The 24,651-nt window shown below is 57.3% G+C and overlaps 10 protein-coding genes across 10 annotated transcripts; 5 read left to right on the plus strand and 5 right to left on the minus strand.

Annotated features, from left to right (window-relative positions):
• Positions 1-55: 55 nt before the first annotated feature.
• On the plus strand, positions 56-1,754 carry PSEUBRA_006223 (General substrate transporter; the record flags this gene model as incomplete). The annotated part of the gene is made up of 2 exons (XM_016439551.2): positions 56-868; positions 1,023-1,754. 2 exons carry the CDS (start codon positions 56-58, stop codon positions 1,752-1,754), a joined length of 1,545 nt encoding a protein of 514 aa, XP_016289475.2.
• A 164-nt stretch (positions 1,755-1,918) lies between these two features.
• PSEUBRA_006224 (DNA/RNA helicase, DEAD/DEAH box type, N-terminal) lies at positions 1,919-3,943 on the minus strand (the record flags this gene model as incomplete). The annotated part of the gene is made up of 1 exon (XM_016439562.1): positions 1,919-3,943. The coding sequence occupies one exon, from the start codon at positions 3,941-3,943 to the stop codon at positions 1,919-1,921; it is 2,025 nt and encodes a 674-aa protein (XP_016289476.1).
• Positions 3,944-4,384: 441 nt separating this feature from the next.
• PSEUBRA_006225 (Zinc finger, CCCH-type) lies at positions 4,385-5,212 on the plus strand (the record flags this gene model as incomplete). Its single annotated transcript, XM_016439550.1, has 1 exon — positions 4,385-5,212. One exon carries the CDS (start codon positions 4,385-4,387, stop codon positions 5,210-5,212), a length of 828 nt encoding a protein of 275 aa, XP_016289477.1.
• Positions 5,213-7,744: 2,532 nt separating this feature from the next.
• PSEUBRA_006226 (uncharacterized protein) lies at positions 7,745-9,649 on the plus strand (the record flags this gene model as incomplete). Its single annotated transcript, XM_059465779.1, has 1 exon — positions 7,745-9,649. One exon carries the CDS (start codon positions 7,745-7,747, stop codon positions 9,647-9,649), a length of 1,905 nt encoding a protein of 634 aa, XP_059321751.1.
• A 332-nt stretch (positions 9,650-9,981) lies between these two features.
• On the plus strand, positions 9,982-10,308 carry PSEUBRA_006227 (uncharacterized protein; the record flags this gene model as incomplete). The annotated part of the gene is made up of 1 exon (XM_016439547.1): positions 9,982-10,308. The coding sequence occupies one exon, from the start codon at positions 9,982-9,984 to the stop codon at positions 10,306-10,308; it is 327 nt and encodes a 108-aa protein (XP_016289478.1).
• A 92-nt stretch (positions 10,309-10,400) lies between these two features.
• On the minus strand, positions 10,401-14,741 carry PSEUBRA_006228 (XPG N-terminal; the record flags this gene model as incomplete). Its single annotated transcript, XM_016439564.1, has 1 exon — positions 10,401-14,741. One exon carries the CDS (start codon positions 14,739-14,741, stop codon positions 10,401-10,403), a length of 4,341 nt encoding a protein of 1,446 aa, XP_016289479.1.
• Positions 14,742-15,257: 516 nt separating this feature from the next.
• On the plus strand, positions 15,258-15,734 carry PSEUBRA_006229 (Protein-tyrosine phosphatase, SIW14-like protein; the record flags this gene model as incomplete). Its single annotated transcript, XM_016439549.1, has 1 exon — positions 15,258-15,734. The coding sequence occupies one exon, from the start codon at positions 15,258-15,260 to the stop codon at positions 15,732-15,734; it is 477 nt and encodes a 158-aa protein (XP_016289480.1).
• A 263-nt stretch (positions 15,735-15,997) lies between these two features.
• Positions 15,998-17,626, minus strand: PSEUBRA_006230 (uncharacterized protein; the record flags this gene model as incomplete). The annotated part of the gene is made up of 1 exon (XM_059465780.1): positions 15,998-17,626. One exon carries the CDS (start codon positions 17,624-17,626, stop codon positions 15,998-16,000), a length of 1,629 nt encoding a protein of 542 aa, XP_059321752.1.
• Positions 17,627-18,016: 390 nt separating this feature from the next.
• On the minus strand, positions 18,017-20,017 carry PSEUBRA_006231 (Major facilitator superfamily; the record flags this gene model as incomplete). Its single annotated transcript, XM_016439561.1, has 1 exon — positions 18,017-20,017. The coding sequence occupies one exon, from the start codon at positions 20,015-20,017 to the stop codon at positions 18,017-18,019; it is 2,001 nt and encodes a 666-aa protein (XP_016289481.1).
• Positions 20,018-21,553: 1,536 nt separating this feature from the next.
• Positions 21,554-23,696, minus strand: PSEUBRA_006232 (Sds3-like protein; the record flags this gene model as incomplete). Its single annotated transcript, XM_059465781.1, has 2 exons — positions 21,554-23,418; positions 23,579-23,696. 2 exons carry the CDS (start codon positions 23,694-23,696, stop codon positions 21,554-21,556), a joined length of 1,983 nt encoding a protein of 660 aa, XP_059320287.1.
• Between the last annotated feature and the right edge of the window lie 955 nt (positions 23,697-24,651).

Genomic DNA, 24,651 nt, shown 5'->3' on the forward strand with positions numbered 1-24,651 from the left:
GCTCACGGCACTCGCCTGTACCGGCGGTCTGCTGTTTGGCTTTGACATCTCGTCCATGTCGGCCATTATCTCTTCGCCCAACTATCTGGTCTACTTTGGTGACGCTGCCAACACTGTCGAGTGTGCTGACCGTCCTGGCGCGCTCTGCAACCCTGGTCCCAGCGCTGATGTGCAAGGTGGTATCACTGCCTCTATGGCCGGTGGCTCTTTCATCGCCTCGCTCTTTTCTGGTATCATTGCCGACCGTTACGGCCGTCGTTACGCCATCTTTCTCGGTTGCATCTTCTGGGTGATCGGTTCCATCCTCACTTGCGCCGTGCAGAACATTGCCATGCTCATTGTCGGTCGTATCTTCAACGGCATGTGTGTCGGTCTCTGCTCTGCTCAAGTTCCGGTCTATCTCTCGGAGCTCTCGCCTTCTCGCATTCGTGGTCGTCTCGTCGGTTGCCAGCAGTGGGCCATCACATGGGGTATCTGCATCTTCTTCTTCATTTGCTACGGCTGCTCCTTCATCGGCAATCGCATCGGTGGCGAGCAAGACGGTCGAGGCACTGCCACCTTCCGTGCGCCATGGGGCATCCAGATGATCCCCGCCATTATCCTCATGGCTCTCGTACCCATGATGCCTGAGTCTCCACGCTGGCTCATCGCTCAGGGTCGCAAGGAGGAGGCGCTCGAGATCTTGGCTCAAGTCCACGCCGCTGGCGATCAAGAGTCGCCCCTCGTCATGGCAGAGTTCCGTGAGATCGTCCAAAACATCGACGAGAGCTCCGGCGAGGGCTCAGGGTACACGGACCTCTTCAGGAACGGCAACGCTTGGCGCACCCACATCGCCATGTTCACGCAAATTTGGAGCCAGCTCACAGGAGTAAGTTCACGGATCCCCGCCTTTTTTTTTTCCATCGCTTGTTTTTGGTTCCTCGTCGTCACACATCGAATGCCATGCTCACCATCATCTGTTCCTTCTCCCTCCTTCGACATCGCACTCAAAATCACCATCTTTGCGTTTTGATCTACTCCAGATGAACGTCATGATGTACTATTTGAGCTATGTGTTCCAAATGGCGGGCATCAGCGGCAACATTGCGCTTATCAGCAACGGCATCCAGTACGTGATCAACGTGGCGATGACGGTTCCAGCTTTGCTGTACGTGGATCGATGGGGACGACGACCTACGCTGCTGGTCGGCTCAACGTTGATGGCCATCTGGCTGTTTGCCGTTGCTGGACTGATGGCTTCTCACGGCCACTACTATCCGGATTCGGGCAACGCTGTTGTTCGATGGAAAGTCGAAGGACCTGCCTCCAAGGCCGTCATTGCGTGCTCGTACCTGTTTGTCGCCTCGTTCGCGCCGACCTGGGGCCCTGTCTCCTGGATCTATGTCCCGGAGCTCTTCGGAAACCGTCTCCGTGGCAAATCCAACTCGGTCTCCACCGCAAGCAACTGGGCCTTCAACTTTGCCCTTGGCTACTTCGTCCCCCCTGCTTTCCACAACATCCAGTGGAAGAGCTACATCATCTTCGGCTGCTTTGCGATGGCCATGACGGTCCACGTCTTCTTGGCTTTCCCCGAAACCGCGGGTAAGACGCTCGAGGAGGTCGACGAGATCTTCCAGTCCGGCGTGCCCGCCTGGAAGACCAGGGCGGGATCGACAAAGTTGCCCGCAGACGTCGAGGCCGTCAAGGTCCAGTACGCCCAACATGTCGCTACCCCAGACAGCGCATCGGCCGACGAAAAGGAACTCAAGGCTTAGTTTCGACATCGCACTGCTTCGCTCCATCGATTCCACACATCTCTCATTGTCGAATGGCGATGTCACCCAGACACGAGCTTGTTGCTATCGCAGAGAACGATGATGCATTGAACGAGTAAAGTGATCTGAATTCCATCGTCCGTGTCTGGTGCAGATACGACCTTCTACTTCTTGGCAAATTTGCGCAGAGGGTCGACCTTCTTCTTCCCCCTTGCCGCCGTTGCACCTTTGCCAGTCGAGCTCCTCCCTTTCCCCTTGCCCTTGCCGTTCTTGCCCTTCCCACCGTCCACCTTGTTCTTCGGCACGTAGCCCTTGTACGTGTCTCCCCTGGTGAGCTTCGCTCCTGGGTTAATGATCTTCGGCACCAAATACTGGGGCACATGCTTGAGATGGCTCTGCTGCGCGCGCGTGCCGAGCAACGCCTTGTCGTGCTGCAAAAAAGCCAGGTCGTCCGGATGATCCTCGAAGTGCGACTGCAGCTTTGTCGAAGTGAGGATCTCGTTCTTCAACTCCTTGATGCGCGCCTCGCGGATAAGGGCTTTGGTGATCGACTTGAGCGTGTCCGTGACACGATACCTGAACCCAGAGACGGAGGTCGAGTCGTAGTTCCACTCTTGCAGCGGACCACCGATGAGCGAGGAGGACGAGGTGCGCGTGAGCTGCTTGAACACCGACTCGTCGTACCGCGTAGTCGGGCAGGTGAGGTACTTTGATCGACCAACTTCGGCGGAGGGGACGACGAATGAGAGCGCTGTACCTGAGGCACCTCCTCGTGCAGTTCGACCGACTCGGTGAATGTACGAATCGACGCTGGTGGGCAGGTCAAAGTTGATGACGCACGAGACGTTGACAAAGTCAACACCGCGAGAGACGCCGTATTCGTTGGACGCGTTCTTGCCCTTTTTGCGCTTGTTCTTGGACTTCTTGCTCGACGCAGGCGCTTCCGAGGTGGATTTGCGTTTCTTTCCAGTGCCCTCTTCACCGGCCTCCTCCCCTGCCTCGTCGTCTTCGGCAGCTACCTCCGCGTCCTCCGGCCCATCCTCCTCTGGCTGCGCGCTCAGACCCGTCGGCTCGTCTGTAGCAACAATGTAATCGAACCTCCCCTTGTTGAACTCCTCGACGATGCTGTACCTCGAATTGATCGGCAGCTCGGCGTTGAGCACGCATGCCCGCAAGCCAAACTTCTCCAGGAACAGCTTCAGTCGATACCCGCGCTCGAGCTCGTTGACGAACAATATCGCTTTGCCCCTGATCAGCTTGAGCTTGAGGATGACGTACACCAACAGAAACTTGTCCTCTTCGGTCGTCTTGGTGTAGAACTGGACGAGGTTCGAGCCGGATGCTGCCTCGTCGTCTTCGTTTAGCTTGAGGATGACTGGGTTGCGGAGGAGCAAGCCCTTCAACTTGGACACGTCCGAGGTCATAGTTGCCGACATGAGGAAGGACTGGAAGTGCGATGGTAGGAAGTTGCCGCTAAGGAGCGATTTGACGTCCGAATCGTGACCGTAGGAGAGGATGAGATCCGCCTCATCAATCGCTAGCGACTCCATGCCGCTCTTGAGGTCCAACGAGCCGTTCTGCAGGTAATTGAGTGCTTTTGATGGTGTGGCGATCACGACGTCAGGCTTCTCGCTGAGCAACAAGCGCTGCACCTTCTCAGATGCCTCTCTCGCCACATTGACCAGTCGCACGTCGTCCCTCACGTACTCGATGATCGCCGAGAGATGTCTGAACACCTGCTCGGCCAGCTCCCTGGTCGGCACCAACACTAGCGCCCTCGTCAACTGATGCTTCGTATCCGACTTGGCGACTGCATTCTTCGCATCGAGCACCTTCTGCAACAGCGGCAGTCCGTAAGCTAGTGTCTTGCCCGAGCCGGTGCGAGCTCTCGCGAGCACGTCCTTGCCAGCGAGTGCGAGTGGGATGGCCTTTTGCTGGATTGGTGTTGGAATGCCGAAGCCAAGATCGGCGAGCGCACGCAGAAGACGCGGATCGAGAATGTGCGAGAAGACGTTGAAGCCGAGTCGTTCTGCGTCTTCTTGTGTGGGCAGCTCGATGCCGTGCTTTGTGGCGAGGGAGGAGGCGGAGTTGGTTGAGCCGTTGGGGGTCGATGCGGTCGTTGTCGAGCCAGATTTGGCTGGTGGCAGCAGCGAGTCTGCTTTGACTTTGGATGATGATGCCTCCGACATATTGTCCTAGCCAACGGGGGTGGTGGGTAGCGTGGGTGCAGGAAGGAAGCCCGACCGGCGAGAAGCAGGACCCTTCAGCGTCTGGCTCTCGAAAAATTTCCAAGGCTGCTCGGCACACGGAAAACGCCTAAAAAAAGTTGGTGGAGTTCTCAAAACATTCTTACCGGCCGACAGACTGCGAAGGGGCTCAGCAGTTTGGACCCTTTCTCCAAGGCTCGTTGCGCTTTTCGACACGAACACCTTCTTCCTGCATTCCTCACGCAGCAGCAGCAGCAGCAGTCTTGCTCAACCAACATCATCAGCGCCACCTTCAACACGACCAAGCGCAGCTCCAGCACCCGTGACGACCCATCAATCATCATCGCAGTGGCACACACCCTACGGCGCCGTTTGCGATCCTCGCCAACCCAAGGTAATCACATACCCGCATCGCCGTCCAACATGGCCTCCTACCTGGCCTCCATCTACGGCACCGAGCAGGACAAAGTCAACTGTTCGTTCTACTACAAGATCGGTGCATGTCGTCATGGCGATCGCTGCTCGCGGAAACATATCCGTCCGCCCTTCTCTTGCACACTACTTCTGTCCAACGTCTATCGCAATCCGCGACATCACGAGCAAGACTGCACCATCACCGACTCCGAGCTGCAGGCTCAATTCGACGCATTCTACGAGGACATGTTTGTCGAGCTTGCCAAGTACGGCGAGCTGGTGGAGATGCATGTTTGCGACAACGTTGGAGATCATCTCATCGGCAACGTGTATGCGCGGTACAGATACGAAGCGGATGCGCAACGGGCCGTGGATGCGTTGAACGATAGGTGGTACGATGCCAAACCGCTATTTGCCGAGTTGAGCCCCGTGACGGACTTTCAGGAGGCATGCTGTCGACAGAACGAGACCAACGAGTGCAACAGAGGCGGATTCTGCAACTTCATGCACCTCAGGTACGCGAGCAGGCCGATACGCAAGGAGCTGAATCACCAGCTGGCGGTCGAGTTGCGGAGGAGAAGAGAGGAAGGGAGGGACACGGCGAAAGGCGTCAAGAAGAAAATGGGCTGGAAGGAGAGGTTGGCATTGGAGCAGGGGGAGTCGGTCGATGCTGGAGAAGATGGAAGCGGCAGCGAGCAGACGGAGAAGGCAGAGGCAAAGAGGGATTGGAGGAGTGGCAAATCCGGAGGCGATTGGAGGAGTCAGCCTAGAGTAGCAGAAGTGAATGACGAACTTGCAAGGGGAACGGCAGAGGACAGGTCGAGAGAGCATTTGTAACCATTCGTGCACGTTCAACGATTGAGAAGCATTCCCACGACGCATTCGACGGAAGGATACGTGAAAGCTTGCTACGACGTGTCATTATCCGACCCTCGAGCGATTGGAGATGAAATGGTGGGCGTAGGGCCTCATGAAACCGCAATGAACCCGTCTGCTGCGCATTGTTAGGGACGGTCTTGTTGAGTCACATTTCGCCAACTGGTTTGCCCGTTCCTGCTACTTCTGAATCAAAGCGCGCACGTCTCCCGCCAAATCCCTCTTTCTCTCTTCAGTTACACTCGCTGGTTGCCTTCTTCCTCCTCCTCATCGTCCGGTCTCTAGGTACCGTGCTCATCGAATCTGGCGATGCAAAACAAACTCGCTCACGACGATCGCCAAGCGATTTGTGTCGATCGCATCCCAACCAACGTGTCTTTGGGCGAGATCTGCTTGGTGCCCTTCGAAGATCAGCCAGACGATGACATCTTGATCACCAGCTACAAGCAAGATGGGGCTCTTTACTTCTCGATTTCTATCGCTTTGACGATGGCAGGCACCATCAAGAGAGCCCAAGATTTCGCTCGGGACATTCCTGGCTGCTCGATCCGACTTGTGCGCTTTCAAGTCTGTCTGGAGTCTGAGCGATACGACACGCATTATCGCTATGAAATCTATCCCGAGCCCTTACCGACAACTGAAGCCGAGAGAAGCTTCTCGTCGTCTTACAGACGGGTCACGCCGGAGCTTCCTCAGCTCAAACCATCAAGTGTCCCGTTCGAACTGCTCTCCACAACTTTCCTGGCAGCTGTAGAGCAAGCTGGCAAGACTGGCACCGAGGGTCGCCCTAATGCAGCGCGAGAGGGTACCAACGTAGGCCTGCGAGGTCAGAACGCAATCAGGATGGCGATAAACGATGCCGATCGACTAGAGCGAGAGGCTCTACGCATCATCGAGCGCAAACGTGAGGCGGACAGACAATTGCGGCAACTGGAGCAGTCGCAAAGCTTTGCAGACGGAACAGAGCTACCTCAAGACGACCAGCTCGAGCAGGCGCGAGAAAGGGCTGCATCCTACGCCCGATATGCTCAGGAAAAGATCTTGGCCGCCGAAGAGGCTAGGGAGATGGTCCAGGTAACCAGAGAAGTCGTGCAGTTCGAGAACGAGAACGACCACGATCTTCAGCCAGAGCCAACTGTCAAATACGAGATCATCCTTGGCGCGCGACGTTGTGCAAAGCTCCCCATTCCACCGCTGCCGGAAGACCTTTCTAGGGTGGTGATACCAGAACGGGGTGTCAGACAGTGGCGCTTCCCAACTGCACTCAGCGCTCACGATCGATACGACTGCGCAAGATACATCTGCGACACTATCGAGGCCAACGGAATACGCGGCTGCGACTACGATATCAGATACTCGTTTGGGCGCAAGAAGTTCAGCCGATTCCTGCAAATCAAGTTCAGGAGACCCGAGGACTACAAGCTAGCAAAAGGGATCTACTTTGTCTGGCGCAATCAGCCTCTGAGGCCATTTCATCGCGCAAAACCTCGAGCTAGGCGGCATCTGACCTTGTTGAGTATCGATAACTTCATCTTTGGGGAGGACCCCTACGTCATGGTGGACGAGCTTTACATGAAAGTTCGGCGGACACTGCGCTTGGAAGCTGTCTGGCGCCTGAATCAGGTGCATAAGCTGCGCGACACCTTGGTAACGACCGAAGGCAGTTCTATGATCGCTCTCACCTCTTACAAGCGGGCAAAGAAGCCCTTCGTCCGCTTGTACGGACCAAGGGACGTCCCGAGACGTTTCAAGGACTATCGAGATACGTTGCCAATCATTTTGTCGGACCGTCCACATAAGGACATCCAGTCTTATCGCGACTTGCGTGATCTCAATCGAAAGAAACGTTGGCATCGCAAAGGCAAACTCTGGCTGCGACCCACGTGCCTCAATCATGACAAAATCGCTCTACCTCGACGGGGTCGCTATGTATAGTCGGACAAGTAATCAATGTTGCCCTCGTGTTGATCTTTCGCTATTCCTTTGATTGCCATGGTATCCTTGAAGGCAATGTTGCCAACAAGTCGCGATTCAGGCAGCCGTCTGTGCTCAGGGCGAGAAGTATGGTTCTCTCGCTCGAAAGAGCGTACACTGATCCTGTCTGCGCAACGCATCAAAGTGGGATAGATTTGATTGCATGGCCGGGGCTGAGCTTGAGCTCGAGCTCGGGCCTCCTCGACTCAGCCAATTTTCATTTCGCACCTCACTCTCTACAGTCACATCCCCTCGACTTGAGACGGCCAGGCACGGCCCTCGAGACGCCGAGAGTCTCATTCGGCCCGTGCTTGTCTGCTGCTTTGTCTAAGCTTCGGCTTGAGCTTCTCTGAGAACACATTCTTGCAGCACGTCTTGTCTGTTTTCAGCTTTCGCGTTTTGTTCCTTTCGTCGTCCACTACCCCTCCACCATTCGCCATTTTGCCCGCAATCGCGTTGATTCCCTCTCGACTTCCTCCTTTTGTCATCCCTCTGATCTCGCACACCCAACGACGCTCGATGCAGCACAATCCGTTGAACATGAAGGAATCGCAGCTGGCCGACGACCACCGCTTGGCAATTTGCATAGATCAGATACCGCGCGTCAAGCAGCATCAAGAGATATTCCTCGAGGTCAACGAAGAGCAGAGCCGCGACGACATCGACATTTGTCGCTATTCAACAGAAGATGGCACTTCGTTCTACTCGATGGCCATGGCCTTGACCAAACCAGGCGTTATTGATGCCATGCAAAGAACAGCGCTGCGCTTCCCTGCTTGCCCCATGCGCATCGTTAGCTTCCAGGCCTTGCGGAAAGCCAAGCGCGACAAGACATACTGGCAATGCACAGAAGCCGTCAAGGACAAGCCCAGTCGGATCAAGCAGGTTCAGCAAGATCTGGGCCGAGGAATTCACAGGTCCGGGGATTCAGTCACTCTGCCAGACAGCGACGAACGAGACAACAGCAGCCATCAAAACTCCAGCAGAGAATCGACAAGGGATGTGATCCTACTTGAAGGCAACGAAGATGACGACGATGATGAGGAGGACGAAGACGAATTTGACGAATATGAGCAGCACATGGAGGAAGAATATTGCTGCGATCACGGCCACAAAGCTCTACCCTTCGAGTTGGTCACAAGAGTGTTCCTTGATAAAGAGCGTAAGGCTTCATCTGACGATGAGGCTCTCATTGGATCTTGCGCCAGACGTATGCGGGATCAGCAGGCAGGGCCATTGACGCGAGCGGAAGCTGAAGCTCAGACGGCGGCCTATCAAGCTCAAAGGCTTGAAGCGGCAGCCAGACGAGCTATCCACCACAAGCAAGAGCTGGAACAGGATTGGCGAAAGAAGGAAGAGCAAGGAGATTTCGACTTGTCAAGCGAGGATCGGAGAAGAGACCGTCTCTATGCGTTTGAGGACATCTGCGAAGCTATCGATTTAGCATGGCATAGGATCCTCGACGCTGATTTGGCCAGAGAAGAGGCCAAACTTCTTGACGAGATCGCCCGTTTCCAAGACGAATCCGTTCACAAGCATCAACCTGAACCTGCGATAAGGTACACGGTCATCTTCTGTAAGGATGGTATCGATACAGCTTCGGTTCCCTCATCTCCACTGGACATCATCCCAGCTCCTGGTACGTTTACGCAGGGCACGAGGCGCTGGAATTTCGCTGTAGCGCTCCGGCTTCCGGATCAAGCCAGTTGCACGGAACATCTGACGCGCCAGCTGACCGAGGCAGGCATCAGCGAAGGCAAATTCTCCATCAGCTTCATCCTCTCGAAAACTCGCAAGTCTTTTACATACGTGCAGATCGCCTTTGAGCATCCTGTTGACTTTGCACAGGCGGAAAGCCTGGGTCTGGTCTGGGAGGATCGTCCTCTCAAGCTTTGCAGCAGCGTACAACCCCTCGATGCGCCGATGACACTGCTCGGCGTGGAAAACTTCTTGATCAAGCGAGACTCGAATCGATATATACGCCGGCAGCCAGCAGCATTCTCGGATATTACTTTGGAGTCGTACATCAAACGACTCGAATCCCAAACGTTGGAGGCCCACATCATCTGGCGCCTCGATCAGGATCATCAGATAAGGGGTGAAACGATCACGTTGGAAGGCACTTCGATTGTTGCTCTTGTCTCGTACAAGCAGAAGCCGGTGAGCTCTTCCTCAACCCCTCCATCGTCAAACGTCTACTATGAACCCAAAGACGTGCCGGGCTTCGTTTACACCATGCAAGGATACAAGCCGATCAAGCTCTTGGGTCGTGCGCCAGCTTGCACGAAGTGCAATGGTCATTGCACTTGGCAGTATCATCTCGAAGAGGAGTGCGAGTATGGGAGTTGCGAGGGCTGCGGAACGGAGTACGACAGCGAAGACGAATACTGGGACCACCTCAACTTCTCCACCTGTCCTCCATGATCGTGACTGGGACCGGGGTTGCGATGCAGCTTTCTCTGCCCATGGTTACTCGTTGCGCCGGTCACTCGAGCTCAATCACCTGCAGCTGCCCGATTCTATCTCGTCAAGTGCGTCTTGTGCTAACTTATCCTGCCTCGACAGCAATCCTGATTCTTTGTGTCGTGTTCTGCAGAGTGAAATCACGGACTGTGCGTTTGCTGAATCCACGTGTGCCGGCGGCTTATCTCGCAGTTCATTTTTGATTTTCCTCCATGACGTGAAAGTCATCTGGTGCACGGGCATTTTCATCTTTACCCCACCATCTCACGCATTGCTCTGCGCCTCGTCTCACAATGATCACGGACCTCATCCTGCTCGCGGTGCTCTTCGCCATCATTGGGGGGATCATTAAGCTCGTCTCGTTCGTGGCACCGCCTCCACCGGGTACGACCAAGCCCTCCAGCGCGACCTCGGGCAATTCGTCAGCAGTCAAACTCGGTGGTAGCGGCACAACGCTCGACTGGCAGCATGGGCAGATGAACCTCAAGACCAACCTTCGACCCGTCACGCAGCAGGATCTGCTCGAGAAGGCCGAAGCGAGTGGACGCGATGGAGGGAAGTTCGTCACTGAACACGCGAACAGCTTCAGCTTTGGAAAAAAGGACGCGAGTGGGCTGTAAGGGCTTCGTATCATCAACCTGCGACTTCATCACGCACTCAAGGATCTCAGCACACGCCAGAACAACAGCTCCGTTGAGAAAAACTTCCATTCCTACGCAATCGACGAACGCGAACTCACACTGCTGGATCGGCGCACGCTCCTCGCACGCAGCGTCGCCGGGTCCACGCTCGGACTCCTGCTCGGTGGCAACGAGTCGATGTCGTCCAACGACATGTTGCGGGCTGCGTGCAGGTTGGCGCGAGCTCCACTGCCTTTGCCAGTGTGAGTACCGCGGCCACGGCCTCGAGTGGTGGTCGTGGTGCCACGCGCTGCGCCACGCCCGCGTCCTCGCCCACCTCGAGTGGTTCGCGCGGTCTTGGCCGCTGGAGGAGGCACGGCGAGAGGCTCGTCCTCCGAGCTGGACGAGGCTGAGGATGACAGAAGAGCTTCCTCGTTGTTGGTCGCTTTGGCGCCACCGCGAGCCTTCCTCGGCTTGGCAGGCTTCTTCTTGCGTTTCGACGCCGTCGTGGCTGCAGCGCTGTCCGTTTCGCCAGGAGGCGCACCTTCGAGAGCCTCGATCGCCGCATCCAGCTCGGCTCGTCTCGCTGCTCCATCCTCCTCAGAGGCTTCGACTCCAGGTCCCGCATCGTCGCGTCGAACAATCGGTCGTCTCTTGGCCATCTCCTTGCCCAGCATCTCCTCGGACACCATGGGCGTCTGCATCCTCGCGCCGACCACCTGCACCTCATCGTCATCGCTACTACTGCTCTCGTCGTTGCCCTTCCTCGCACTGGTGGCACCCCCACGCTTGTTCGCCGCCCTGAACCCGTTGATGACCTCCTGCAATCGATTGCTGCCGTACGTAACCTTCTTCCTGCCCGCGTAGATGCCTGTGCCAGCCGAAGTGTCGAAGAACCCATTGCGATCCAATGTCGTCTGATTGCCGCGTGCGCGGTTGCGCGCGTTCTGCCTTTCGATGATGGGGAGCAGGTACTGGTCCGTCTTTGTCACTGGCCAATGAAGGTATTCGCCAAGGAACGTCCTCAAACTGTCCAGATCCGGCAGACCCCATGCGAACGGCTCATCGCTCTCATCCACCGTCGGCGCATAGTACGCCTCCAACACCGCGGGCTCGGGCCAACTCGGCTCCAAGTGCACCTTGTTCCGTAGATTCTTCTTGATCCGCCTCATCGTCTTTCCCCGTGTATGCTCTTCCGTATCCTTGCCCGTCTGGACGCGCATCCACCAATCGCGAAATTTGAGCAATCCATCCTCGCCGCTGAACAACGCCAGCAGCTCCATCGCCACCACCGGTCCCACTCCCGCCAGACCCTCCGTATAGTCGCTTCCCAAGTAGTACGCCAGCCGTACCAGCTTCTCGCGATCCAATCCGAGTTCTCGCTGCATATCCGATAGCAGGAAGCACTCGACGATCTTGTTGTTGTTGAACATGTTTTTGTAGATGCGCGTGCCACCGAAGAGGAACACATCGCTATCGTCCGTGATGATCCCGTCGACAAGCCTGCGCGAGACGAGCTCGGCACATTGCGCTTCGGCCTCCATCGGCGCCGTAATGTAGGGTAATCCAAAGAGTCGAAGCATCATCTGGATCTCCTGCGCCATCTGTTTGGTGATGTCCTCCTCCGAACGGCGACTGTTGGCAAACTCGGCACGGAGAGCATTGACTTCGCTCTCGACTTCTTTCTGGACGTCGAGCAGACTGCGCCCTTTGGTGGCGCTGAGGAAGGCGACGAATTCGTTCGAATCGGCGTTGAGGCGGGCGATGGCGTCTTCGTCGTCCGTGTCGAGCGCGTCGAGTTCTTCGGCGGTGGGGAGGGGGAAGCCGTCTGCGCCGATGACGACTGGTTCGGGTGAGGGAGAGGGTGTGGGGGACCACTCCAGAGGCGTTTGCTGCCTGCTCGCCGGCGCTGATTGGATCTCTGCTGGTGGGACGTCGATGGGAGTAGGCTCGGAGATGTGCTCTGCTGCGGCTGATGGGATGTTGTCCAAGGCCACGGCGTCAGGGTCCGCACCGTTCTCTGTGACGCCTGGACCTTGCACTCCTTGAGCTGCGTCTTCTGGAGCTGCCAGAGACACCGGTACACCGGTCTCCTCTGGCTCTTCGAGGACAGGCACCGTGGCGATCTGTTCAGCTTCGACGTCCTTTCGCATGGAAGGAGCCTCGACCAGCTCGAAAGCATCAACGCTGTCGGCCTTCTTCGCATCGAGACCATCGGCGATCTGGCGATTGACCTCCTCGGGCGTAGGAGGCAGGTCTTCTTGCTGCGCCGACGGTGCTGCTGCTGGCGTTGCAGAGTTTGCAGAGTTTGCAGAGTTTGCTGGCGTTGCAGATTTGGGACGAGGAGCTGCCACCTCGAGTCGTTGCTGCGAGGCCGATCTCAGGGGTGGACCCATGCGGCGAGCATTTGCTGGCGACGGGCGCGGAGGCGTCTCCACAATTGGGACAGCGACCACTACCTCTTCGCTCTGCTTCGGAGCTGCCTCTGGTGAGGGCAACGCCTCGGGCTTCTCGAGCAGGTTGGTGGTCGACGTCGATCGACGAGCAGCACGCAGGCTTCCAGCGAGACTCTTGCGAGGCGGAGGAGGTGCTCTCGCCACGTCACCTCCTTTCCTGCGCCCAACGAGCGCCGCCAGCTCCTGCATGCGATCCGGCTTCTCGGCAGAAATATCGTCTGTCTCCACCCTGGGAAGAGGCACGACGACCGGCTGAACCTCGCGCAAGGTGGACGGCGCTTCTGGCTGCACGTCCTCAAAGTCGTCCTCGTCCATTTCGACATCGGCCTCGCCTGCTTCTGGCACTACGGTGCTGCGACTGCCAGCTTGAGAGTCGGCGATGGCTCGAGCCAGGTCTTCCGTCTCGTCCTCCTCCAGCTCGTCTTCGACGTCTTGCATCATCCGAAACGCGTCGCCTTCATCATCCGCGTCAGCATCGACATCGATCCAATCGGACTGTTGTGCAGACTTGCCTGAGTCGGCAGTAGACGATCGTTGGTTGCGAATGAAAAGAGGTCGCTCCCCACGTTTGCGTCGAGGCCGACGAGCACGTTCCAGTTCATCCTCGTCATCGTCGTGCAGACCTGCCTCCCTGCGTTTCTGCTTGGCATGGAACTTGGCTCGCGCTTGAAGTAGCTCGAGTGCCTTTTCCTTGCGCGTGTAAGGGTTCGCCTCCTTCTGCAGTTCGTCGAGCTCAGGATCGACAGTTCGACTCGCCGAACGCGAAGGCGAGGCTGACTGGGGAATCTCGACATCGTCCATTTCCATCTCGGGATCCGAGTCGGTGCGTTGTGCCTCGTCGTCGGTGATGTTGATCTCCTCATGCTCGTGGTCGACGTCGATGGCCTTCTCCTGGGTTGTGCCGGCATCGCGTACTCCGAGGACGAATCCTCCCTCTGCTCCGGGATTGCGTACCAATACATACTCCTTGTTTCGCTCGCCCGCTACGCGGATCGGCACCTTGATGTTTGCTTTGCCGATCTCGTCCGTGACAGTGAGGACCTTCTGCGTCAGGTCATTGCGAGTCTTGAGACCGGCAATCTGGGCGCGTGAGAAGTCGATAGGGGTGGGCGCTGTTGCGAGCATAGATTGCAAACGCTTGTAGGATGTCATGCGCGATTGGGCACGCAGATCACCTACAAGCTCGTATTGCAGCTCGGCAGGCAGGCTGAGGAAGAGATCTGAGGTGGTGTCGAGGTCTTCCGGGGCGATGGTGTTCATGACCGCTCGAAGCTCGTCTTCGGTCGCAAAGCGATAGTCCTTCTTCCTGCCCTTACGACCGTTGGCGGCCGAGACGGAGTGGAGATCCTTCTCCATGGCAGGCAACGCATATGGGTCCTTGTGCCAGTCGATCTTGCGTCCGCCTGACTTGGTCGGTGATCCACTGCCCTCTCTACTCGGTCCAGCTGAATTGGTGGGGTCTGCCGGTTGTAGGTCGCGAGAGGCGAGCGCCCTGGGGTTGCCAGCCTGGAGATCGTCAAAGTAGACCGTGTTCTCGCCCAGACCGGCAGCATCTTCGGAAGCAGAGCCGTTTCGAGCTGTTGACGAAGACGCCTGGCCCTGGCCGTCGGCAACGTGTTTGACGGCAGCTTGCCTCATCTGCGCTGCGAGAAGCTTTTCAGCTGTGCGCGCATGCGACTCCTTTGCGCCTTGCTTTCTCGCCTTTCGCCCCGAGAGCGTCTTGCGCTTCATGACGGGAGCGCCGCCATCAAAGACAAAGACAGGACGGACACCGTGGAACAGCAGCTTGAGGATACGCCAGAGGAAACCGAGTATGTGCGCATTTGAGAGGGTGCGCCCCTCTTTGTCGCGCATTGCCATCTGGAAGTGGTAGAGCCATAGTGACGAGTCGATAGCTAGACGCTTGCCTTCGAGCGTCTCGATCTTGATAGGCCGTGCGACTGGTTGTAGCAGCTGCCATAGTCCTTGGACACCCATCTTGACGATGCTCTCAGCCAGGTAGCTGTTCGGAGGGTGTGAAAGTCAATGCAGGTCGTTGCGACCGGAACCCAAGTCCAAGCTAACAAGCCTGTCAGGACATTGAGTCGTGTGTGTGTCCAACACGGCTGTGCGAGATCGGAACGCCAAACTGTCGATGCACGAGGTGAAATGCCTGATCAGGGACGGGGAGACGATGAGAGGCGAGGATGAATGTGATGTTGAGTTCAGAGCTTCACAAGAAGAACTCAGCCTGATCTTGTTGAAGCGTGTTGGACTGAGCCACGCGGGGTGCGTCAGCGTGCAGCCCGAAGGGTCCAAAGCGCTGCTGAGCTGCTGGAAATTTCGTCCGCGGATCCGACTGGCAACCAGCTCAACGTCAGGGTCCATCATCCAACACCAACCTTGCTTTCCTTCATCCATCTGCGATCACCTGGCCAAGGCCACCCCAATCGACGCGCGCCAGCGTGCCCATCATCCAGGCCCGTCGGACACATCGGCTTACACTCGCACAACATGTTGGTGCCACCGCCCAATTACGGCATGGTCGAGGAGAACTTCTACCGATCCGGCCAACCGGACCAGCTCAACTTCCCTTTCCTCGAAAAGCTGGGTCTCAAAAGCGTCATCTGGCTCGCACCCGAAGAACCCGAACCTGGCTTCCTCGACTTTTGCGTCGACCAGAACATCGAGCTGCACCATCTCGGCGTGCTCTACTCGACCAACGCATGGGATCCCATCACAGAAGAGGTCGTCCTCCAAGCCCTCCATCTCCTCGTACAACCGACAACGTATCCCGTGCTCGTCATGTGCAACCTCGGTCGGCATAGAACAGGCACCGTCGTGGGTTGCTTCCGCAAGCTGCAAAGATGGAACCTCAGCGCCATCCTCGAGGAGTATCGACGATTCGTGGGAGGCCAAAAGTACCGCATCCTCAACGAGCAGTTTATCGAGTTGTTCGACGAAGAGCTTGTGTTCGGCGCAAGCTACTGAGCCGCAATGGTCGGATCCTCCAGCATACCCATGTCAGATTGCTGCCCCGCCGAATGGAAGACGATGTCAATCGCAATGCTCGTGCAACTTTGCAGTGTGGAACGACCGGGGACTTGCTTGCGTGCGATGCTAGAGTACAGTGCTTGGAGTACAGCGGCGAGGATACATTGGTTCAGAGGTGACGGTACAGTGAGCGGATCCGGCTGGACGATGCTTCAAAACGACAGTGTAACTCAGGGAAGACGACGCAACGGAGCAGCCGGCTAGTTCCTCGAGGTAGAGGCTCGTGGTTTGCAGACGTGTCTCTTGTGGACGACTCGACCACATTTGTCGCACTTCGCCTTTCGTGGACAGCTGGCCGTCAAGTGGAACTCGAGGTGGTCCTCGTGCGGGTCTTGAAGACAGCGGCTACAGAAACAAGTTCGATCTGCCATCAGGATCGGGACGAAACGGTTCGATGTGCGGATCAGGCCAGGGAGCTCTCTGGAACGGCCGTCGTCCCAAAGCCTTTTCGGGTCCTCCTTGTACTTGACCAAGGCTACGACCGAGGTTCCTTTGCGGGACACCATTTGGTTTCCATCTCGGACGAGCTCATCCAAACGCCAAGCATGCTCCAGAGTAACGTGCTTTGCAAGAGTTTTGTCAAAAAGCTGGACGAAGGTCGAAGTGTCGTCTGCATTCTGGAGCACATCATCCAGTCGAAGGACCGTCGTGGACGTCGGCAGAGGTGCCGCTTTGTAGTAGAGCTCAAAAGGATGATCGCCCCAGATGAATTCCATCTTTTGGCCTTGCAGATATGCCGAATGATCTTCGAACGCGATTTGTATGTAAGCCTGCTTGTCGGCATCGACTCCGTGATCGACAACCATTAGCTCGAAGTCGATGTCGTATGCGTCCATAACAGTTTCGACGTAGTTTGCCAATCTGGGAAACTCTAGTGTGCTCAATGGTCTTGAGAGTCGCCATCGTAGCACTCCCAGACTAGGGAATTCGTAAGTTTCCCTGGGGTCATGCAGCTCAGAGGGCGAGATTGACGGTTTGCTGGTGTCATCTCGAGAACAGATCGTTGAATGCTGAACGATGGGCGGGAATCGATCGGTGTGCTTGAAATGTTTCTTGTAGCGCACGACCTCGTCTGCAAGCTGTGCCTTGTCTTGGGCCAAGTCGGCGGCAAGAAGCTTCTGGTAGGCAGATCTGACTGCAGATTCGTATTCGTGATCAGTGACCAGATCGTCGGCGTCTTCGGCTGACGATGCGAGTCGCTTTGTGCGGAGCTCTCGCACGTTTGCGATGGCTTGTCTTGCCAGCTTGTTGAAGCGACTTGCAAGTTGCTGCGCGTTGTGAGATCTCTGCTCCTCCAAGGAGAGTACGGATGCGCTCGTTGGAGCCGTTCCGGCGACTGAAACGTCTTTGGTCGCTGTTTGATTGTTGTCGATGACTGTTTCTGCTACCAAGGTCGTGACCTGTTCCTGTTCGTTGTCTGCCCAAAAGGCTTTCACAGCCAGGTCGAATGGTGCGTTGGAAACGATTCGTCGGTCTGACAGCCAGTCCAGGGGGCTCTCGGGCGTGTTGCTCTCGTCTGAGATCTCGTCCCTCGGAAGTACCATGAATCGACCTCGCTTGGTGTTGCGAAAGTGCTCGAACGTGTCGAGATGCGCGACGCCGCCATACTTTTCCACAAAGTCCAAAGCACGCTGCATCATGCCGAGCTTGGTCACGGCGACGCAGATGGAATAGTATGATTTTGCTCGCTCCTTGTAAGAAGTGGCGAAGATGTCGATATCAGGCTGATCGGGAAAGGGAAGGTCGGCAAGCTTGTCGACGTTGACAGAAGCGTCGATACGATTGATCATGATCGCTGTGCGATTATTGGGGCCAGTCGGGGGCTTCATGGTGACGATGTAGCCTACTCAACGAGCGCTTAGGAATGGACGAACATGGGAGCGACGGAGTAGCGACATGTAGGAAGGCAAGAGAGAGGCTGAGGCTGAGGCTGAGTCGACAGAAGAGAGTCGACAGAATGTGACTTTAGGAAGTGCGAGTCGCCAGGATGCTGAGTCGGTTGACGCGAAGGCACTTTGCGCGTCTGGCTACCTCGTCACATCACTCAGCCACGAGGAGGCCCGAGCTCAAGCGTAGCATTCATTGTGTGAACGAGCCACGCTGCACGACTGCGGCGCGCAAGGGGCCCCACGCCTTCATTTTTGTATTCATGTCGACGCATGCAGGGATGTCGATGTGTTGCATTGAATTTGACTAGTGTACAATGGACGTCCTGCATCTCATTTGGCCGTGGGCAAAGCCTTCTCGACGTCCCTCTGTTCCTCATTCGACGCGCGTCTGCTAGCCTGCGCACTCTCGTCCGGATGTCTCTTGGCCCAGCGCCTCTCCTTCTTCTCCTCGTACCACTGTTTGCCCTCCTCTTTCCTCTTTTCGTCGTCCTTCCTGTCCAGGCTGAACTCTTTGGTGAACAGCACGGTGACGACGAAAGCGAGGAGCGTCAATCCCAGCCCAAAGCGGAAGACGTTCCTGAACCCTTGCACATAGGCCCTTAGCAGCAGCTGCGAGGTCTCCGCGTCGAAGCGACCCGATGTGATCAAGTGTGGGTTTCGGACGACCTCGGTGATGATCTCTGCTGGCAGCCCTCGCACCGCTGACCTTACGCTGTTGTTGAGGATCGTATAACTGATCGCCAAACATAACGTACCACCGAACAACCGCATAAAGTTCCTCGTCGACGTCACCACCGCCAAATCCTTCCTATCCACCGCGTTCTGCGCCGCCACCAGGGTGACTTGCAGCGTGCCACCTGCGCCAAACCCGGACAGCATCAAGAAGCCAATCATCTCGCCAATGTTCGAGGTCTCATCCAGCAGTCCCAGCAATCCCACGCCGATGGAGAAGATGCCGAATCCAACGACAATGATGATCTTGTACCGACCGATCTTGGAGACGACGACACCGGCAACGACCGACGTGAGCGCTTGCACCGCCATGAGTGGGATCAGCAGCACACCGGCTTTGACGCCCGAATAGCCCTTGACCACCTGCGTAAACTGCGGCACAAAGAAGAGCAGCAGGAAAAAGATGCCCCCGGAGCAAACGGTTTGCACAAGCACGCTGCAGACCGTGGGGATCTTGAAGAGGCGCATGGGTACGAGGGGTAGTGCGGCGACGCGAGCCTCGACAATGGCGAAGACGATGAAGAGGACGATGCCGAGGATGAGCGTGACGAGCACGTGCGGGCTGGACCAGGGGTATTGTTGACCACCCCAGTTGAGTCCAAGCAGAAGCAAGACGCTGCCTGCGAGCACCAGCGCTGTGCCGACATAGTCAATCTTGGCGAGCTTCTCCCTGACGCTGCCTTCCACCTTCTTAAGCGGCAGCAGGAGAATCACCATGACGAGCGAAAGAATGGTGATAGGCACAGCGAGGATGAAGCACCATCTCCAGCCAACCGACGCGAGTGCGCCACCAATCAACGGACCACCAGCGTTGGCGAGGGCCACCACAACCCCCAACACTCCCTGATAGGTGCCACGCTCGCGCAACGACACCACATCACCCACGATGACCATGACCAATGACACAATGCCTCCACCAAACGCACCTGCCAGCGCACGGAAGACGATCAGCTGCGTGATACTTTGCGCGGCGGCACACAGCGCGCTTCCAATCAAGAAGCCGGTGAGAGCGACCATGATGCACGTCTTGCGCCCGAAGATGTCGCTGAACCTGCCATAAAGGGGACTGGCAGCGGTGGAGGTGAGGAGATACGATGTGGAGAGCCAGGAGGACTCGTTGCCGGCGTGGAAGTCGGAGGTGATGGTGCTGAGGGCGGTGGAGATGATCGACTGGTCGAGCAGCGCTACGAGCAGGGCGGCCGAGAGACCGGCAAAGACGAGGATGACTTGCTTTTTGGGGAGGAAGTTGGTCTGGTCCGAGAGAGCGACGGGCACCTTGTGCTCGGTGGATGTCTCGGGGGTGGGCGCGGCCGTGGTGCCGTCGGGGTGGTGGTCGTCGTGCGAGGCGCGGTGAAGGCTGTGTGTCGTATCGTGCGACGAGGTGTGGTCGAGATGCGAGCCATTGATGGTCGATGGACGACGGTCGAAGCTGTTGCGTCGAGGGGCTTGGCTTTCTACATCTGGTGGTAACGACGACGTGGGATCTGCTGCTGGCGATGGTATTGATGCTGATGATGACGACGGTGATGCTGCTGTGTTGCTGTTGGTGGCGGCAATCTGGGCCGTGGAGGGCTGGTCCTCAGTGCTTGAGCGCGTCATGGTTGATGATCACGAGCACTCTCGTGTAGAATTGATATGAGTAGCGACGCTGTCAGGTAATGCAGTCGATGAATGATGAGGGATGCTATGTAGTGCTCGCGAGTTGATGAGTCAGAGGGACCATGCCAGACAAGTCGTTCTGTGGGATGGAATGGATGCTCTGATATGTCTTTGTGATGGAGGACGAGTCACAAGAAGCAGAGCAGATAGTGACAGATGTGCTCGCATGTTGGGCAGCTGCGTCACCAAAGAGCAACACTCCCATGGAACACAGCGGCGATAGCGGAGCATAGGGCGTAGTATCAGTCATTTCACTCTGCTGCACCGAGCAGCTTCTGACAGCTGCGCCGATTTTTTGACAAAGTTTCCAAATTGCAGGGTTTGGGTCATATAATACGTGACTCGCAGCGAGGGAGGGAGAGCGGCAGGCCCAGCGGCGTAGAGTGGAGAGACCGGCCAAATGTTCGGCAAGCAGTTCTACCGTGTGCTGCAGCGGCAAAGAGAAAACGGAATGGCCGCGGCAAATTGCAGTTGTACCGCCGATACAGCAGCAGCACGCTTCACAGGTTCAATTGCCGCTTGACCCACTAGACTCGTTCGTCACACGACCAGATCCTCACCCTTGATAGGGTAGGCTCGAGCAACACCAATCCATATCATCGGTATTCTTCACCCCATGACAATGGCATCGATTGAATGAGCATCACGAAAAGTCCTGATACGACCGCATGGCGTGCCTTCTCACCGGTGAGCAGGCCGGCATCGGATTTGGGCTCGCGTAAAAGTGGGGGAGAAACGCGAGGCACGGGAAGGCGAAACGGCACGCAGAACGGATCGACGTGGGCCGACGCCAAAAAAAGCCGATTGCGTGCCTGCCAGTCCCCTTTGATAAGCGCTCGCTCGGCTCTTTCCACGCCATCTGACTCGGCTCCAAGCTCAGGTCCGCCAACTCCTACACTTTCTCAAAGCTTGGGACAGCGAGCTTGCATTGAGGATGGAGGCGTGCTCGAGCCCGACAGTGTCACCCAAATACGCCGGTGAGCGTGTGACTCCTGCCTGTCAGTACCGCCAAAACCGCCATTCCTTTTGAGACGAGAACCTCTCAAGGCGGCGTAATCAAGCTAGACCCTGTTGAAGCGCCTGCCTCAATCGTTTTCCATGTGGCATGTGCCCGTCGATCCCAGCCTCGTCGCCGTCGCTTGGAGGAAGCAGGCTCGTTCTGAGGGCTTAGGAACAATGGGAGAGAAGGAAGACCTGCTTTCGGCGCACCAATCCGAAATGACCGTTGCGCGTTTCCAGCGGAAATCAGCGGATGCTCAGCGACGCCGGTCATTTCTTCTGGCTGTGCTTTGCTTCCTCTTACGGTTCTACCGGCTCTCACTCGATCGGTCGCTTCATCGGGCTCCACCTTCTCCCTCCCATCCACAGTCTGTCCCCGCTCACAATGCCGACAACGCCACACGCAAGAACAGTGTACAAGTAACATTACAGTCAAATCAGGTATCACATAGCCGCGCCCCGTGCAGCAGCAACAGCTCACTTGCGACGAGCACGCTTGCCGTTGGTCTTGCGAATGTTGATGAGATCCGACTCGATCTCGAAATCTTTGGCCGGTGTGAGCTGATTAAGCGATTTGCCAGCGTCCCATCGGAGCCTGCCGCCCGAGGTGGTCATGACGGCTGCTGCGGCCGCTGCTGCTGCAGCTGCTGCCGCAGCGGCGGCGGCGGCGGCCACCCTGCTGCCCGAGTCGTCGTCGTCGTTACCCGTGGACGAGGCCTCGCGTGCTGCTGCGGCCGAGGCGGCGGCGGCTGCGGCTGCAGCTGCTTTCGAAGCGCCCTTCTTCTTGCTCCCGCCTTTGACGCCGCCTACGGTGCCATTGGGCCCACCGACGACGGTGAGGTTACGCGCTCCACCACCCATATAGCTGCTGTCGCCCATGCCAGCACCCGATAGCAGATCGCCGCCACCGCCGAACGTCAAACCCAGACCACCGAGATCGAGGCCCGAGGTGAGACCAAGACGCGCGCCACCACCCACTTCTTCGCGTCCGAACCCAGACAGCGCAATGAGCTCCTGCAGCCCACTGACAATGCCTGTTCCGGTCGCGCCAGTGTGCCCATTGGCGCCACGAGCACCAGCACCGGGTGCATCGCTGTCGTTCTCGTCCGCACCACCAGCACCTCTCTTGCCCGTCGCCTTGTTGCGCAGCTTGCGTGTCGTGTGAGGTCGTTGAGCACTGTCGAAGAAGGCATCGACGGCAACGTCGCCACCCTCCTTCTCCTCTTGCAGCCGCTTCTTAGTTGCCTCGACGACAGCAAGCAGCTTTTCCCGCGCGCCACGCTTGGCGAGACGCGCCTCTTCGTCCACCTTGTGCTTCTCGTTTTCATAAGCAAGGCGCGCCGATTCGAGCTGATGCGCGTGCAACAGCGCCGTCTCTCGTAGCGCAGCATCGCGCTGCAGAGTGAGTCGCGTGAGCTCGAGCGTGTAGTGTCTTGACCGGGCTGGGTTGGAGAGGAGCGTGGCGTACGACGAAGTGAGGGCGTGGTAGAGCTCCTGGTAGAGGCTCTCGCGGTTCTCGATGGTCTCGAAATGGATGCGGTGGATACGGTCAATGACCTCCTTGCGCTTCTTGTCCTTCTTGCTCTCGGTGGCACCGGATGCGCCTCCTGCCGTTGTGTCGAGACCGGCTTGTGCGGCAGCGATCGAAGCAGAGTGAGCGCCACTCGCCGCGTTGGCAGCGGCAGCGGCAGCGGCTGCTGCAGCCGCCTTTTCAGCCTTGGCGGCGCCACGCTTGGATGCGGATGTGTCGGTGCTCGCGTTCTTAGCCATGGCTGCGGATCCAGCTGCGGCATCTTTGTCCTTCTTATCCTTGCGGCTGCTCTTGCCCGAGGGCTTGGGAGACTTGCGGCTGCCAGATGCCGGTGAGGCGAGATGCTTTGCGTGTGACTCAGAGATGGCGCTGCCAGGGCCGCCGGCGACATTGTGAGGTGGAAGCGGTGGCCCAACACCGTGGTGAGGTGGAGGCAAAGGCATGTGGGGAGCCATGTGCGGTGAGCCACGATGCTGCGGTGGGCCGTTGTTGTAGCCCTGCTGATGCAGGTGAGGGGGAAGTGAAGATGCGCCAGGCGGTGGTGGGCCTTGGTAGATCTGCTGGTTCTGCCAGGATGGAGATGGTGGACGCTGGCCTGGGTTGGGTCCGTAGGGTGGCATGGCGTAGCGGTCGTTGGGAGGCATGCCCATCATGCCGGGCGGAGGAGGACCGTTGGGACCTGGTGGACCCATGCCGGCGCGAGGGTCGCGATGAGACATGGGAGGCGGTGAGGGTGGGCGATGGTGGTGCATGCCAACGGGTGCACGCCCAGGATCGCCGCGCGGAGGATACGAAGGACCAGGTGGGTAGCCTGCCAGCAGAGTCAGGATTACAAAGAAAGTCAAAGGTCAGCGGTTGTGACTGGGATGAGCAGATGTGCGCCAGCGGCGGTGCCGACGATCGAGTGGCTTGGATTGTCACTGATACGCAGCGGACAAGCCGACTGTTTCGGATGGAGAAGGAACACTTACCTGGGCCATTCTGGTACGGATCTTGGGACAGATGATGAGGCATGGGTGGATGATCGTACCGATCAGGATGATTGGCATGTCTCTTGACCCCAGCCATCTGCGGGCCGAGCGATGCCATGGCTGATCAGAGAATTGCTCGCCAGATGCTGGCTCGCGAGGGTCGGTGGTGTGGTCGGCGCAGCCGCGGTGGATAATAGGATGACCAGATGTGCCGAGGCGGTGTCACCTTGAGCTGAGAGTCCAGGCTGCGGATGGCTGAGTGAGCTCGTGGGAAAGTCGGATGTGCACCGCGAAAGGGTGTCGTACGCTGGTGTTGAGGTTGAAGAGAAAGCGGACGCGAGCGAGCGAAAGCGTTCGAGTGGCCCGGCTGAGCTGAGGGTTGTGGTCGGAGTGACCGCGTTCGAGCTGGCAGAGTCCAAGGTGAGGTGAAGGATGGAGAAGCTCGAGCGAGTGATGAGGGCAAGGGGAGAAGCGATCGAAGCCAAGCGGACTCACGAATCAATCCATCATGCAGAGAAGAGCGGGTCGAGACAAAATCACGGTCAGGGCACAACCGAAGCGAAGCCCATCAAGCAGCGTCAATCAGAAGCGGAATCAGAATCAGAACCAGAACCAGAAGCACGAGCACGAGCACCCGACCAGAACGCGGAGACAGGCAGACAGACAAAGAGCCCTCGATTTGGCATTTCTTTGTGGATTTCCGCTCTGCAGCAGCACCGCGAGCGAGTCCGCGTTGAGTGAGAAAGATGGAATCGGCGATCTGTTTCTTACTTTGGCTGTCACCGCGACTGCGACGCGTTAACAAACAAACGGGAAAAGAGCAGCCCCACACAGCGATCATCTCGCACGGCATCAGTGTGAGTTTGAAATTGCGCCGTGTGCTGTGCTTTGCGCTTTGTGCTTTGTGCTTTGTGATGTCTCGAGGTGGAGCTTTTGGCTTTGATTTAGCGAGTCGAGGTGTTGGCTTGCTTGCATGCACGCTCAGCAGCCCACCTCTTCCTCCTCCTCGACTCAGCACATACATCAACCTCTCCCGCGATTCCCTAGACATTGCAGCCTCGAGGAGAGCTTTA

Source organism: Kalmanozyma brasiliensis (genome assembly GCF_000497045.1).
Source record: "Kalmanozyma brasiliensis GHG001 unplaced genomic scaffold PSEUBRA_SCAF9, whole genome shotgun sequence".
Taxonomy (NCBI): Eukaryota; Fungi; Basidiomycota; class Ustilaginomycetes; order Ustilaginales; genus Kalmanozyma; species Kalmanozyma brasiliensis.